The 17,162-nt window shown below is 53.1% G+C and overlaps 1 protein-coding gene across 1 annotated transcript in view; it reads left to right on the top strand.

Moving 5' to 3' along the window:
* Nucleotides 1-1,285: 1,285 nt before the first annotated feature.
* Nucleotides 1,286-17,162, top strand: part of TIMP2 (TIMP metallopeptidase inhibitor 2) — a 45,220-nt gene continuing 29,343 nt past the window's right edge. Inside the window, exon 1 of the mRNA XM_080922619.1 lies at nucleotides 1,286-1,637. Within this exon, the coding sequence (XP_080778745.1) occupies nucleotides 1,508-1,637 (130 nt within the window). The 5' untranslated portion in view covers nucleotides 1,286-1,507. The remainder of the gene's footprint in view (nucleotides 1,638-17,162) is intronic.

Raw genomic sequence — 17,162 nt, 5'->3', positions numbered from 1 at the left:
GTGTGTGTGTGTTCACGTGCTCATGCACATGAGTTCAGGTGCCTTTGGAGGCCAGAAGCATCAGTACTGGTGAAGCAGGAGTTATAGGCAGTTGTGAGCCACTCAACCTGGGGGCTGGGAATCAAACTCCCAGTTCTCCGAAAGAACAGTAAGCACTCCTAAGTGAGGAGCCATTGCTCCAGCCTCCTCCTCCTCCTCTTTCTGTCTCTATCTCTCCGTCTGTCTCTGTCTGTCTATCTGTCTCTTTCTCTCTCTCTTTCTCTTTGAGGTTCCATCCAATGTCTCCTTATGGCTAGCCTAGAATTCAGTACAGCCCAAGGTAACTTCAGACTGATCCCAGTTCTCCTTCTCAGCCTCTAGAATGTTGCCAGAACAGGCGTGTGTCGCTGTGCCTGGCTGCCACTGCTCTTTGTGCCATTTCCCCCAATTTTTGTCTCTCTGTCTTGCTGGCCAACATCTGAGGGCAAGGACGCTACCCCCTGTGCAAGTCCGGTTCTCTGGCCTGCAGGTGGGGACCGGCCTCAGCTCCTGGGTCTTTTCAAAAACACAGAAGTGCCTTGGCCTAAGTCTATGGGCAAAGAGTGGGCACTCAGAGCGGAGGTAGTTCCGTAATGCTTACCGGCCTCTGGGCCCACTCCTTGCTCCTTCTGCTGTTCCAAATTCTGCCAGCTTCACACTCTTGTTCACCATAACTACACCCCGGCCTCTCTTTAACAACTAGCTAAAGGCGCTGGAAATTTTAAGGCCTCCACGCACTCCACCCTCCCCCGTGGGAGGGGGCCATGGGGAGTGACACTGGCCCCAGATGGTGCTTGGAACTTATCCTGTGGAAAGAGAAGTGAAGAAGACCAGGCTGGAGGAAAAAGTTGGGCAGGAGGTCGTAGGGATGGAGAGTGGGGGCGAGGGGACAGCTGCCTGGTGGCCTTCAGGGACAAGGCCTGAGTTCCACCCAGAGTCGGGGGGGGGGGGGCATCAGGCATAACCCGTCGCACAACTGGCCGTTTTGGGGGAACCAGAAGTGTGTGGGTGCCACCCCAGCGCTCAGTCAGGTACACAGCACGCGTGGCCCTGTGGCGCATCGTGCCAGGTGGTGCGGGAAGCCCGCAGCCTGTGCCAGGCTGGGCACAACAAAAGCCGGGGTTCTGGGGAGGGCTGGGCGGCGCGGGAGGAGGGCTGCTGGGAGCGCCCGGCCTGCACTGGCCGCCAGCCACCGAGAGGAGGAGCAGAGGATCCTCGGAGCGCAATAAAACGGCGGCTCGGCCCGAGCCCGCAGCAAACACAGCCATAGAAGGCAGCGGAGGAGCCGAGCCGGGCTACGCTCGCTCGCCGCCCCCCAGCCTCTTTCTTCTCCGCCGGGTGCACTGCCCTGCGCCGTCCCCTCGCCGCCTCGCCCCTTGACAAAGAGGACAGAAAGTTTGCGCGGGGGAGTGGGCCAGGTGAGGAGGGGCGTGCCCGGCGCCCCAGCCCGCGCCCCAGCAGCCGGACCCAGGCCCCCAGCGCGCCCGCCATGGGCGCCACGGCCCGCAGCCTCCGGCTGGCGCTCGGCCTCCTGCTGCTGGCCACGCTGCTGCGCCCGGCCGACGCCTGCAGCTGCTCCCCGGTGCACCCGCAACAGGCGTTTTGCAATGCAGACGTAGGTAAGCGGCTGTACCCGGGTTCGCGCGGCCCACCTCCCTGCCGGTGCAGCCGGCTGGGGCTCCCTCTGCCATCCTGCAACTGAACGCCCCAAGCGCACTTTCTCCCTCCCCCGTAACCCCCCTCCCTCCACCGTTCCTCTCTTTTCTTTTCCCCTCTGAGCTGGAAGATGCTTGGCGACCTCAAAATTCCACCGAAATTCCGCAGCAGCTCCGGCCCCAGGAAAGGGAGCCAGGGAACGCTTGGGTGTTGGCAGGCCGCCTCCCTGGGATGCCAGCGCTGGGGGTGGGGGAGTGGGGGACACGCGGGGGTGCGGTGGCTAAAGGACTGGGAACCCCGGGAAGAAACTTCCACAGGTGAGGCGATGGTTGGGTGAGGAGGGCTCCTCTGCAGCCATTTGGGAGTTTTTGCTTGGCAGGGCAGAATGGAAGCCCCTACGCAGATCCCATGAGCTCAGAGGGGCAGAGGAAGGCTGCTAGTCTACTTCCCCGCTGCAGTGTCCCCTAGAAGGCCCCACCAACAGGGCCAGGAGGGTCCAGGAGCCTGAATATTTGATGCTGTTGAGTTTTTTTTTTTTTTTTTTAAATTCAGAATGTACACACACACACAAACGGGGGTGGGGTGGGGGCACGACGACTTGTGACTGTGGGGGTCATGGGATTGTGTGGCTGCCTAGATTGCCCAGTACATATGTTACCCTTAGGACTCCTTAACCCAAAGGATGGGTACTATCGAGTCAGTTAGGGGAGCATATATAGTTATGTGTCCTGGAAAAGCTGGCTAAAGTGGAAGGCTCCACTTGGAGTTGAGCCCCTGAAGGCCTCTCCTGCACTATTCGGGTCCTCAGCAGGTGAGACTCCAGCCTGCCTTCCCTGTGGCTTTTACATCTCTTATCCGTGCTCCTCTTCCACACAGACAGAAGCCATAGTTCCCCTATTTCTCCGGGTGTCCTCTTCTGTGGCTCCCAGCCCCACCCTGGTTAGCCCTTTGGAGGGTTTTAGCCGATCCTGTCTGTGGAGCTACTTGACTCAGCCCACTTGGGCATAGGGTATGGTACATGCATGTGAAGTTTGCAAATGCAGTCTGATTTGGGGGTAAATGAGATCCTTTGTGCGGTTTACCTCTGTGATGGTCAACAAAATTTGGGATTGAGGAGGTGGCTCTCTCCACTGAGGGGATCATTAGTGTTTTTTCTCCAGGGCCGTCCTTTGGGAGTGCAGGCACATTTGGGAGTGCAAGGGCACAAAACGATGGGCCCTTAGAGAGAGCTTAGAGAAAGGCAGCGTGCAGGCCATGGGGGCCTGGTCTACAGAGTGGGAAAGAACTGGCTTAGGATTACCACAATGCTAGCCGCAGGTTGGGGGTTGCTCAGAAAGACTCTCCTGTCTTTGCCCAACCAAGGCAGTGCCAGGCTGGGAATGCACTGGTCTGGTCTGGATCAGGTCTGAGACTCTTGCCAGTACCCAGAGGCCCCTTTCTGCTCGTACATTGATCTCTGCCTAGGTTTCCTAGCATTGGTGTCCAAAGCATTGAATCTAAGTCACCACGAAGCCAAGACTTTGAACAGATTCAACCCAGCAGAGGTCCTAACCCATAGCAGAGTGTGCCCTGTGGCTGCTGTGACAGATTTTCACAGATGGGTGCCCCAAAGCAATGGACTGTTTTCATGGTTCTGGGGTTCAGAAGTCTGAAATCCAGATGCCAACAGGACTGGCTCCTTTTTGGAGTCTGGCCCAGTTAGTAGGGGACACTGCTGGTACACCTTAGTGTTCTTGGAGGGGTGATGGATGCCTCCCTTTCACTTCTTGTCTACACACAGCTTTGCTCAGTCTTCTCTTAGAAGGACACCAGCCATTGGATTCAGTGTCTGCTTAAACCCATTTTGACTGTATTACATCAGCAGAGATTTCCAAACAGGGTTGTATTCACAGGTTCTGGCTGGTCGTTACTCTGTGGAAGGGGCACTGTTGAGCTCAGCATAGCCAGAGCGTTCCGTCTTAGCCTCCCTCATCCCTTCAAGGGGTGACCAGCTTGGACTAAGAAGGGGTTGACACCCAGGGTAGGGAACAGCAGTGATCCTACCGTGGCATCGGCAGCCTCCCTAGGTTCTGTTCTGGAAGTGGTACAGATTTGTGGCTTGCTCAGCAGGGCATCCTGGTCTGGCCAGGATCAGAAATGTCCATTGTTCTTTCGTCTTGGGTTCCCAAGTGGGCCCAGGAGGCCCAGGCCAGGCTTCGGCTGCTGTAGCTTTTCAAGGCACCTCAGATTTTGTGTACTCAGAACGATGACCCGGAAGCCCAGAAAAGGTACATAGCACTGTTTAATAAAGGCTGGCTTTCCCTGTGGCTGTGGCCCATATGCAGCGTGATTCGCCGGCGCAACATCTGCCCGGGAGTGAATTCCTGGGAGGGATCTCTCTCTCTCTCTCTCTCTGCCAATACAGGTCTGGAGCGGTGGGCAAAGAGGATGTGCGCCTTGGACAGAAGGGATAAGAGATGGCCTGGCACACTCTTGCAAGGCCCAAGTCTCTGCATTTTTCAGGTCAGGACAGACTGGAAACGTGTCTGTTTCCTGGCATTGCTCGGGCATGCTGCTGGTCTGATTCTCCCACCTAATGGAGTCTTTTGCCGCCTACTGCAAACCTCAGGCAGCACCACATGGGAACGCCGGAGTGACCAAATCCGCTGAGTTACTTGGCACACCAGGGCTACTTTGATTGCTCTCTGGCTTCGGGGTATTCAGTAGATGGGGGGGGGGGAGGAGAACACATGACAAACAAACAAAACCCCACCCCTTCTACCCAAGAGGTGAGACCTGAAGCCACAGTCAAGACCCAAATGGCTATGTACTGGGTCCCAGGGTGATCAGGGTGAGGACATACTGGCTTTCTGTGGGGCCTGTTTGAATCTGTGTATGTGGTGATGGAGACCATAGAGGTAGGAGTGGTCACCCCAGAAAGCATGCAGCACACACTCAGTCTGTCTTTGTTTAGTGTAAAAAGCAAAGCAAGGTACCACCAGGCCCTGTGAGCTCCGTAGGGCTTTGGTGGACAGTGGCTCTCTGAAGAAAGTGCTGACGGTTGGTGCGAGCAGGCTCTGCCTGGTTCTCAGGCATGCTTCTCCACATGCTGAGGTTTCATCCTGGGGCTGTCTATTCCAATGCCTTACAGGGATATGAGGGAGAAATGAGCCACAAGGGAGGAAAGACTCAGGAGCAGAGTAGATGGATGTTCAGGGTTAGGAGGCACACGTAGACCCTTGCCAAATGCCAGCAGGTTGCCACTGAGGGTGTAAGGAAAGTCAGACTTTGTGCAGCTAATGAAAATGATTAATCTAAGTGACAAACATGCCAAATTTAGGGGTAAGCATGTAGCAACTTGGAACGGATTTGCAGTTTACAAAGGTAAAGATTCTGCTAGCCATTGAGGAGGGGGCCTCGTGACCCCTTTGACTGGTGTTCTGAGGCTCTGGAATCGACTCTCCCAGGGTTGAACAGCTCTCAGGGTTTGAGCTAAGGAGCAATGTATCCAAGGAGAAATGTTGGAGCTAAGTATCAATAAAATGAGGAGGTGTGGACTCTTCCACATGCTGAGTTTAGTGCCAGCCAGGATCAGGCTCTAAATCTCCTGGTGGGGTGGTCAGTTCCCCAGGGAGGTCCCTGCAGTGCTGGCCTGAACAGCCTTCTTTCATCTCACCTTCAGCCAGACCCCCACAGAGCTTTGAGCAAGATGGCTCCTTAGATAAGAACCTGGATCTGGTGAGAGACAACTGATACCTAATGCCTAAGGCTGTGGGTAGGGAAGAGCACGTGCATTGGAACACACTTGAGATATGTGTTCCAGGTCTCCAGGAATCTCAAGGGATGAGAAAAATAACAGCAAAGAAACACAGGGAAGAAGGAAGGTTCAGGCAATGGAGGGGTCATGCAGGGACACCCCACCGACCCCCTCAAGCTGGGTGCAAACACTTGCACAGGATATTCCCTCTGCCTCTGGTGTATGCACCCATGCTACTAGCATGCACACACACAAGCCTGGGACCGAGCATGCCGAGGCTAGGATGGTATTTCTCCAGAGGGTGGGAGAAAGATGTGTAAGACAGGCAGTGTAGAGGACACAGGCTGGGAAAGAATGCCACAGATGTGGCTGAGTGCACCTTAATGGCATCCAGAGTGAGCGTCATTGGGTGGGCGGGCTGGATGGGGAGAGAGAAATGTAGGTGCCCAGTGGCTGAGGGAGAGGGCTCAGGCGGTGGTGTAGAGTAGGGGGTCAAACATCATCCCTCTGGGCAGTGACATTGTGCGTTCCATCCCATAGAGGACCCACAGCAAGCCCCCACAACACTCTGGCTGTAGATTGGTGGTGGGAATCACGGAGATCAGGATCCTTGAGATCGCTGGGATTTTTAAGGTGTTCCAGGCAATCCGGTAGCTGTTCTACAATGAGGCAGCAGCAGAGGTCAGAGATGGTGTGCAAGACCACGTTTAATGGTTACTTAGTTGCTGCTGGGTCTGCAGAAGATGATGATACAATGTTTAATGGCTACTTAGTTGTTAAGGTGCTCTGCCAGAGTCTTGGTTGCTGGGTCTGCATAAGAACAGTGGAGTGGAGCGTATGCGTGTCCCCAGGTATGGCAGAGGGGAATCCAGCAGACGAGGTATTGAAGAGGTGGTCAAAGGGTAAGGAAGAAGATAGGCTTCTAAACCAAGCATGGCCAAGATGCTTAGCACGGGAGGAGAGTCTGTGGTGTAGAGCCAGCACCTGCAGTCCTAACTCTTGGAACCCAGGAAGCTGAATACCCCTCCACCTCAAGTCTAAGATGGCTGGAATTCATACAGCCTGTGGTTCCAGCCTGATGCCTTTCTGCCATTGTTCCCATGTGTAGGAATAAAGAGGGACGGTGGGGGGGGGGGTCTCCCACACAATGAGCTGTTCCCTGATGGGGCTGTGTCTGGTGAGCATGTTAAAACTTTGGAGTCTCTGGCAAGGCAGACTGGGAGAGTACTCTGCCATGCGAATTGAGGGGTAGCTTTTATAAAGACGGATTCTGCATGTGTCTTGGGGAGGAAATCTCTCCTCGGTCAGCTGCAGCTGCTCTTCTGCTTAAGTATTGATCAGAGCTGCATGGTACTCCTGGGTATGGAAGGCTTGGCTTAGACTCCTGTGGTCCTGATGTGGCTTAGACACCCGTGCCTCTCCACTGTGTGGCTTAGCTGCCTGTAGGCCCAATATGGGACTGACTTAGACACCTGCTTCTCTCGTGGTTAATTCTTCCGAGCTTGTACAACTGAGTAGTTGCGTTTGGATTTCGGACTAGACACCGGTTCTCTGACAAGTGCTCCAGGGAATTTGAAAAGAATGAGTCACCCCCAGCACCTGTCCTGAGGGAAGCGAAGGACGGGATTTAGCTCCTGGGTGATCTTGTGTATGGCCTTGACAGGGCTCTGTTGGATGGAGAGATTAGAATAGAGCCCTGGGCAATCCTGTGGTGTGGAGCATGTCAGGTCACATAACCCTGGAGGTCAAGGGACCTGGGAACAGGGACAGAAAGTCCTGGGATGATTAAGGGAGCAAGAAGCCAATGCGGTTGAGGCTTATAGCTGGGTAGAGCTTCAGAGCCTGGGGAAAGGTCCCGTTAGTGGGACCAGTCAGAGGCAGGAGTCCTGTGGAGATAATCTAGTGACCATGGGGCAGTGCCAGCACCTGAGCGAGGACAATGGGGCCTTACAACCAAACACCCACACAGTAGAGTAGGCAGGCAGGTGTGTCCTAGCCTGACCAGCTGGTTAGGCGGGACAGGGCTTTTTGAGTTCTGTTGGGCTGTGGGCCTGGGTGAGGAAGTGCGCAGTCAGCTCTTTAGCAGACTGTGGAAAATGTAGGGGGAAGGGGGCTGTGGAGAGAACAGGAAATGGGGGAGGAGCCAATAAGGGCGGGGTGCCTGCATTTACAGCAAAGTGTGGCCAGAGGCTGGCTCTGCCCAGGGTAGTGGCCAGAGACCAGCACAGTGACCTTGAGTCCCCGCCTCCAGCCCCATCTGTGAAATGGAGACAGTAACTCAGTCATGCCCCTCTTAGACGGAGGGTGAAGGAGGAAGGACAGGAGCCAGCGGCTCAGGAGCAGAGCTACTGGTGTCGGCAGCCAGGTCACCAGCTTCTTTCGTGCCCGACACTAGGCCGGACTTGCCTCTCAGTCCTTATTAACCCCCAGCCAACAATATTGAAGGCTGAGATGCAGGTATCACATAGTAGGGAAGCAAAGGAGAGAGATTTGATGTCTTCTGCCTCCATGGGGGAAAACAGGTGACAGTGGGGGGTCCTGGGAGGTACCAGCAGCCATTATGGCAGCTGCCTTGAAAGCAGCAGGTGCTGCAGGAGCCACAACCTCACTTCCTGTTACTCATCAACTTGTTTTCTTTGCTTCCTCCGTTTTGCATATGACAAAGTCTAAGGCCCAGGGCTGGCAAAAATGGCTCTGTGATAAAGACCCTTGCCACACAAACCTGGATCCAAGCTCCAGGATCCGTACAACAGTAGGAGTAAATGCAAAGTTGACCCTTGACCTCCACACATGTACCACATGCAGTCACGTGCATACAGTAATAATAAAGGATTAAAAAAAAAAAAACAGCAAAAAACATCCCAAGGCCCAGACTGATAAAGGAGGGTGCTCGTGGCCCTGTGGGTAGGAAGGGGGTCTTTAAGGAAGAGGAGTGTTTCTTGGTTGGTACCTGTTTGTATCCACATTGACTTGGAGTGGTTCCCTGGGAAGCAGGCTGAGGTTCCAGAGTGAGGAATGGCACCCTGGAGAAGGGACAAAGTGCTAGTGTCAGGTGTGTCTGTGAGACTTGTCGGCCTGCCTGTCGGCTGAGAGGTGAGCTCTCTTCTTACCATGAAACTGTAAACCGCCGTTTGCTGTAGTAGAGATTCATGTTGCTGACCCAGAAACGGGTCCAGAGCAGGTTGGTTCCACAAGCCCAGGTACAGTCTGGGTACTGGGCCCGTCACTCCTGATTCTTGCCTGTACGTGGTTCTGATGTGCATACACTCAAGTGTCCATCTTAGCAATAGTATGGACTGGACACCAGGTCAAGAAGCCAGAGTTGCTGCCACCTGGCCTGGACCCAGAAGATGACCACAGCAAGCTAGTGTCCGGAGGTCTTGCACAGGCTGTCTTTTGCCAAGCAAATCTATTATGAAGTACAGCATCTTAGAAAGGGACAGAGTCGGCAGAAAGTCATGCAGTGAGACACAGCTAATCAGGGTTGCACAAGGGGAACACAGGACATCAGCCACAAGACCAAGGCGGCCTTGGGACTGATAAGTCCAATCTCAGGGTGGGAAGAATTGGGTTCTTAGGAACCGAAGCGCAACTCCTCCAAGGCCCTGGCCACAGACCCTTAGTGGCTCTGCCAAGTTTAATCCTGGTTTTAGGCTGGGAACTATATTCCTCCTCCATACAGCCAGGCCTCAGGGAAAGCCTTGAGTCAGCCCAGCCTTCAATAGCTACCATCAAACATGAGGGTGGGACCCCATTAGACACGTGGGAAGCCTTTTTCTATCCTGGTTTTCAGAGGCAGCCAATGTCATGGTAAATTTGCTGACAATCTCCTGGCTTTTGTTCTTAAATGTGTGTGTGCATGCATGAACAGTCACTACAATCAGAAAACAACTTTCAAGAGGTGTATCCCTCCTCTTTCCACCATGGGTCGGGGTCTATATATACAGCATCACCCTGGGACTGTTGTCTAAACACACACACACACACACACACACACACACACAGAGAGAGAGAGAGAGAGAGAGAGAGAGAGAGATACAGTGTAGCTGTCTTCAGACACACCTAAAGAGGGCATCAGATCCCATTATAGGTGTTTGCAAACCATCATGTGGTTGCTGGGATTTGAACTCAGGACTTTTAGATGAGCAGTCAGTGCTCTTAACCGCTGAGCCATCTCTCCAGTCCAGTATTGTTCATTATTGAGGCTTGACTCATGCACTGTACAGATCTTGATTCACAGGGGCTGGAGAGATGACTCTGGAGTTCAGAGCACTGACTGCTCTTCCAGGGACCTCAGTTTTGTTCACAGCGCTCATGTCAGGTGACTCATAGCTGCCTCTAACTCTAGCTCCAGGGGCTCCTATGTCCTCTTCGGGCCTTTGCAAGCACCGCACTCACACACACATATGTGTACACAGACATACGCATCATGTTTAAAGCATGTGATCACAAGACCCTTCCAAGATGACCTGTCTAGGTCACAGCACCCAGAGCACAGGTGACCTCATCTGAGGCTTCCAGGACAGCCTTAGGTTGTGCCTCTTCCCAGAGGAACCTCCCCTTTCCTGTGTATACCAGGCATGCTGCACCAGGACGTGTGTGCCGTCTCATTGTGTGGCTTCGCCCCACAGAAGGCAGCTGACATCCTGATATTCTCCTGGCCTCTTTCCATGGTTGGCAAAATTACTCTCATTGCTGGACAGATGGCCCATTGTAAATAAAGTTTTATTGAGACTGGGCGTCATCTGTGGCTATATTGTGCTACAGCAGTAGTGGGGGCATTGAATGAATGTAGCAGAGTCTATTTAGACCCTGAAGGCATGGCCCCTCAATAGTCCATCCCTTGTAGAGAAGGAGTCTCTGTCCTGGGCCTTGGTGCGCTTTCTGATTCCTGATTAGTATGGTAGCTTTCCTCTGGTTACCTGTTCTGTACTTTCTTAGAAGAAAGCAGGATGGCTTGAGAAAGGATCCCCGTAGAGCCATTCTCCGAGCTGACCCTGAAGCTACAGCCAGTCCCCTCCAAACTGCCCTGGGCTCCTAGGAGAAGACTAGGTACTTCCCTGCCAGAGCATGGTTCTCCATGTGAAGTTCTCCCTGGGTGAGCCCAGAGGTCTTGTCTGAGTGTCTTGTGGGAAGGGGGTCAGCATGTGGTTTAGACAATTTTGTCCCTTTCTAAACTGTGGTTTCAGGTGGCTCTGGCTTTCCTGCCCCATCCCCCACCCCTGTTGGCGTTCAAACACTTTCTAGAGACACAGCGGAGCTTGCCATGGCTCAGCCTTTGCCAGGCACCTCTGCTTGCGACAGAGACCCAGTTAGGACACTGGCCAGCTGGCTTTTAGCCAAGGAAGGGGGAAAGCTGTCTGGAGAGGATCCCTGGCTTCAGAGCCTCGTGGGCTGATTGAGACCCCACTCTGTGCCTTTCCAGCTGTTTCCTCTTCTCCAGCAACAGGCTGCTGCCTGTCTAACAGACTCTGGGAGTATAGTAGAGAAGCTGTTGGTGAGTGAGGTTCTCACCAAAGGATAAGATCTTCTGAGGAGCTGCACAGCTGACAGTCCCACTGTCTCCTTCTAGAAGTCTAGGCTTCTGGAAAACCTGCAACCTATGTCCGGGAGCTATGGGGACAAAGGGTGACAGAAGAGGCTATCTCCCCTCACCCCATCATACTGTGATGCTGTGGATGGAATGGAGCACTCTTTCCTTCAGGGACACATGAACCCAGCTCAGCTTGTGTAAACTCCTCCCTCAGGAGACAGATCGGGAACATGGGAAGGTCTGTGACTCCCCTGAGGTCACCTGTCCAGTGGTAGTGTCAGGAGTCCCTGGAGACTCAAATGGGTACAGGCTTCTTGGCTTTGGAGGGTGCTTGTTCCTTGGGACAGGAGGGTGGGGATCCCTGTAAAGGCTCGATGACAAAGATGTGTGTGTGTCTCAACATATGCCTTCTGGAGTCTCCCATAGTCATGCAGGCAGAAGCAATCAGGATTATAAAAATAAGCCTGTATCTAGGATTTTTTTTTCCCTCTGAGAGAATTGGTAACAGACACCAGTAAGCATTTGGTCACACATTTGTCCAGTCCTGCTTGAGGGGAGGCTAGAAGCAGCTGCAGGCAGTGCCTGGGGGTCATGGGGAAACACTGTCAGGTGCCTGCAGGTATGAAGTAATTTGTTCTCTCCTGTGGTGCTGGGATGAACTCAGGACCTCGCCCCATAGCATACTGAGCATTCCTCCCCCAGCCTGGCTTGGATATTAAAACGTAGAAATGAGGGCATCTGAAAGAATCAGACTCCTGTTTGCAAGTGCATTATTTTTTCCCCCTAAAGTGGACTTGAATTATACATGCATTTTTAAAGTTAGTACTTGCTAGGATTGTCTAATAACAGGCAGCCACCAGCCTGGTCCCCTCAAGACTTGGCTGGTCTTGGCCAGTGAGACCTGTACTGTCTAGCACAGTGAATGTTCGGGTTTTGTTTCTTTTGCTTTGTTTTGTTGTTGTTTGAGGCTGGATCTCATGTAGCCCAGGCTGGCCTTGATTCTCCGGCCTCCATCTCCTGAGTGCCGGGATTACAGGCATGTACTACCACAACTAGTGTGGTCATGTGGATGATTTTTAGATGTGTGCCTGTTTACATGGGTACACATGTGTGTGCCAATGTGCATATTACAGAAGCCAGCAATTAATTTATAGTATCATGCCCTAGGAGTCCTATACCTTGTTTTTTGAGACAAGGACTCTCACTGGGCTGAACTTTAAGGAATAGGCTAGTCTAGCTGGCCATTCAGTCCCCTGGACATCCCCACTCTTCCTCTACCCACTGCTGGGATTATAAGAACTCTTTCCTCCCTCCCTCTCTCTCTGTCTCTCTCTGTCTCTGTCTCTCTTTGTCTCTGTCTCTCTGTTTCTCTCTCTCTCTCTCTCTCTTTCTCTCTCTCTCTCTCTCTGTGTGTGTGTGTGTGTGTGTGTGTGTAAGACCTGAGGCTCATTGGTTAGGTGAGGCTGGCTGTCTAGTGACCCCCATAGGATTCTTGTCTGAACCATCTCAACACTGAGATTACAAATATGTGTCTCCATCCCACCTCCAACCCATCCCAGTTTGATACTGGAGATCAGTCTTGGGTCTTCATGCCAACCCAGCAAGCACTTTGTCAAACTGAGCCAGCATCTCCCCAGCCTGCTGGTTGGAATAATAAAGAGCTTGGGACTCTAGGAGCAACCTGGGAGGTGTCAGGAGAGCCACGTGGGACAGCACCAGGTGTGGCAACGTCACCTGCTAGGGCAGGCTGTAAAAGCCACCTATCCAAAGTGCCAGCAGATTCTAGAAACCTCTCTCCAGGAACTTTTGTCTTGCTGAAGGGTTGATGTAAGAAGGAGAAAGAGACAGGTCAGTCCCAGGGCTCTGTTTGTGAGTTCTCCAGAGAAACAGAATCAATTGAGAGGGAAGCCCCGGGGTTTGATGTGGGAAGGGGCTCCCACAGGCTGAAAGACCCGCAAGCTGCCATCTGCAGACCTGAAAGCAGTGGTGTGACTTCATCTGTGAGTGGGGGTGGACAGTGTCTGCAGTGCAAAGAGACGGGGGACCAGGAATCATGATGGGACTGGGAGTCGCGATGGGACCAGGTGTCACTATGTAAGAAACAACAGATATCTCTCCATGCCCGAGCAGAGAAAGGGTATTCACATTTTCTGGATTCTCAAGTTTGGACACCATCAACCCAGAAGTCTCAAAGCTTATCCCATGTAGAAACAAAACAGCTCCAAATTAACCAGCTTGTTAGGTGTCCCTTAGTTCATTGACTGGCTGGGTATTCCCTGGTTCAGTCAAGTTGTCATAGAAAACAAACCATCCCAAGTGTGTGAGAAAAGGGACCAGAAAAGGAGAGGCAGCTCTGGTGGAGAAAGTTCCCCCCATAGGGGATAACTCATATACTGGCCCAAGTCAGTGAATTCCATCCCGCCAAAGCCTTTGGTTCCAGGCTCAGCTCGCCTTCCACAGCTCAGCCTGCCTGGCCCTTCACTTCTCCTAGATGGGAGAAACTTTAAGCTCTGACTCTTTACAGAGCCACCTTCCTCGAACTAAGCCCTCCATGGTCTTATTTTTAGAGGCTGCTCCAGCAGTTGGTACAGTCACGGATGTCTGGCTTTGAGGTCTAAGTAGGCTTATGAGTGAAAGAGGGGCCAGAGCCAGGATTCTTTCTTCTCCTGCCTCAGTCAGGTTCTCAGAGCTGTTGGGAAGTAGCCCATACCCTTTGCCCGAGCCCTGCCAGCTGCTGTCTCTGCAGGAGAAGGGACTGGAAGTGTCTGTCCTTGAGACCTTCAAGTATGTCCTCTTAATGTCCTGACAGCTGGAGGGGGGAGAGAGAACCACCCAAGGAGGTCATGAAGCTGCCAGGTTGAGGGGAGGGAGGACCGTCCTCCAGGTGTGGCTGTGAACTGAGGGTTTCTACATTAGCATGCCCTCTGCTCATCAACACCTCTTCAAACAGGCACCCCCAGAAAGCTCAAGACCCCTGCCACTTGGGACTAATCTCTGATTGCTTTTCTCACCTGGAAGCTTGTCCTCTGGCTGGCCCTCTCTGTCTCTGACCTCACCCCTGAGGTGATGTCACAGCATAACAGCTCTGGTGTTCCCATGGCAACAGCCTCCCATGGTTAACCAGCCAGGGCAGACACAGGGCTGCTGGCAGAGGTGGGGAGTGGTGATTCCACCTAACCTGGGTCAGTGACCCCTGAGACCCCACGCGGACTACCTTAGGACAAGATTGCGGTGTCTGCCCCTTCTCCTCTAAGAGGGGGGTTCTTTTTGTGCCCGGCTGTTGGGGGAGAACGTGTGACCAGGCCACGTGACCTGATGCAGATTTAAAAGTCCGTCTTACCAGCAAGAATAGGTGCTGACAGTGAGGGCTGGGGGTGGGAAGACGAGCTGCTCTGAAGAGTGGGAGGTGTCACGACAGAATGGCAGCTGGGGGGCCCTGAGCTGGCTAGGGACTGGGAAAGCAGGTGGCAAACACCACCCCTATATTTAGTAAGGCACCAGCTGGGTCAGCCACAAGTGCCGCTCTTGTTTGGTGGATGCCTGGACCCTGAGGTCAGAGGGCAGCTCACTACAAGGTCTGTCTTTGGGGATCTGAGCTTGTTCCTCATCCCCTCAACTGGCGGCTACCCTGCTGTCTTAGCCTGGTAGAGCAGGAGGTAGATGGAGCCCCACCCCCAGGATCTGGGTGAAAACCAGCTGTTCGCTTGACCAGGACATATACCCTACCATGCCTTCTCCAGGAAGATTCTGGTACCAATTCTCCAAAACACAGCCCAGCACCTTTAGGAACGATCCCTCTCTGAAACTTAGCTGAGGTGGGGGGGGAGGGGCCAGAAATGGGATGTAAAGAAATGTACTGTGTGTCTTAGAGTACAGTCTTAGATGCTAGAACTCAGAGAAATGGGTTTAAAAAAAAAAAAACAAAACATTTCTGATGTTTATTTCACCTGGGCTTGGCTTGGATGCCTCTAGTGATGGGTGTCTCCCTGTCTACCCAATGATTTCAAGACAGCTCCATAGAAAACGCTTCCTTTCACCCGGCCAACCTTTGTCTCCCTGTAATGTGTCCTCACTGGCCTGGCTCAGTCATCTGGAGACACGCACAGTAAGTACCACCCTTCTCCCACACAACTGGCCACGAACCTCGGGGGTGGGGGAGGCTGCTGCCACCCACTTCACAGGTGAGAGACTGAGGTAGCATTGTTTACTACCTGCTTTCTGAGATCCTTGCTGGCATCCCTCCTCCTGTCCTGACCTCCCTCCTTTCTCACAACCATCTGGGAAGAAACCCTCCACATGTCTGGTTCTTCCTTGCTGTTCTGTGTTGCTCGGTTCCTGCAGATTTCTCATTATCCGCTATATTCCTAGCCATTTCAACACTTAAATTGTGCTAACCCCTCTTCCCCCATCCCCCGACAGGCTTGCTCTGTTGTAGCCCAGGCTGTCCTGGAACTCACTCTTAGACCAGGCTGGCCTTGATCTCAGAACTCCCGCTGCCTCTGCCTCCCAGGTGCTGGGACTAAAGGCTCTCACGCTTCTGATTTGTTGGGTTTTGTGACACCAGAGGCCCATGTCGGGTGTCTTCCTCGTTTGCTTTCTACCATATATATTGCGACACTGAACCTGGAGCTCACCCACCCGGATACTCTGCCTGGCCAGGCAAAGGCCCCCTGACTCCTGTATTCCTGTTCTCTTTTCTGTCAGAATCGACTGCTGAACGTTTACCTCTGTGATGCTGGGTCACAGAAGTTAGACAGGTTATCAGAGAAACAGGAAGGATGCAGAGGACTACACTAAGTTGACTTACTAAGCCCGCATTAGATTTGGGGTCCTGTGTATCTTAAGAATCCTTGAGGATCCCCCATGTTGTCCCAGAGCAGTGCTGCGTAAAAGGGCGAGCTGCGTATGCTACGTGCCCCTTCCTCTCCGGAGATGCAGCATCGTCAGGCTGCGTGCGTGAGAATGCAAAGCTGAGCTGTATAGGGATGCTCCGTCCAGCCGACGTCACTAATCTAGACGTATCTCTGTATGTTAAAAAAAAAAAAAAAAAATGCTGGTATTCGAGTCCTGAGTATGCAGGCTGTTGAAGAGTTCCTATTGTGGGGTGTCTCAGAGAGGGGAGCTGGGGTAGCCTTGTAGAGAACGGAAAATGGAGAAAGCCTGTCCATCCCACGAAGAAGCCACGTGGGCACAGTTAAGATCCTGGGCAGCATGAACACTGGTGTGACCTGACCCTGCTGCTGCCCCACAGGCTGCGAGATCTCACTAGGGCGGAGCTCTGGAACTTGCTAGAAGTTCAGGGGTGTGCCGCTGTTGCCTGTGGGTGGGATTTGGAGGCTTGCTCCTAATGGTAAGAGGGAGTCACCATAGGTTGGCTCTGTGTACTATAGGGGGGGGGGAGGGTGCCTGACCGAGGTGGGTGAGTGGGAGACAGAGGGCTTGTAAGAAATCCTAGGGGCTCAGCTGCTGTTGCAGGAGGGAGAGAGAGATAACTGTGTTCGTGAACACCTAGTGGACTGGCAGACACTGCTGTGTCCTGTGTAAATACCCAGGGAGCTCATGAGCTCAGGACTCGGGAGTAACCAGAGAACAGACACAACCCTGATGAAATGATATGAATCTTGAAGTAGCTTCCAGCTCTGACTCCCTCTCTGCAGGTTAGGAACCTGGATCAGGGTCTGTCTGCAGAGGTTTTGAGATCTTGGTGCATGCTGGGTAGGGACTGGATGGCCTTAGGCAAGCTACTAAACCTCTCTGGCTACCCTCATGGTGCATCTGCGGAGATGCTAGGAGACGTGTGTGAAGCCTGGGAGTGACAAGAAGTCACCCTGCTTTATGGCCAGCCTGGCTTTGTGATTACAAATGCTGAGTCCATCCAGCTAGCTCCACTTGGTCCTGACTTCACAAAATCCCCTGACTTGGCTAAGCATCTATAAAAGAACACTGGCTCCGAGTCCCCCTGGCATCCCTAGAGGTGGTAGTACTCGATATGGTTCACCTGTGTCTGGAGAAGGTGGTGGCATCTGCTGTATTTGTTATCTGGTGAATGTTCAGGTCACATCGATGGTCAACTACAAGGCAATGGTGAATTTATCCCTGTGGCCACTGTGAACCTGCTGATAGGAGGGCGTGGCAAATGGTTACAACAAAACCAGCAAGTGGAGGGCCTGGTGGCCACTATTTAGCTGGGTGACTGTCCTTGGCGATGTGCAGAAACCA

Source organism: Micromys minutus (assembly GCF_963924665.1).
Source record: "Micromys minutus genome assembly, chromosome: 10".
NCBI lineage: Eukaryota > Metazoa > Chordata > Mammalia > Rodentia > Muridae > Micromys > Micromys minutus.
This window is presented reverse-complemented; position numbering and strand designations above follow the sequence as displayed.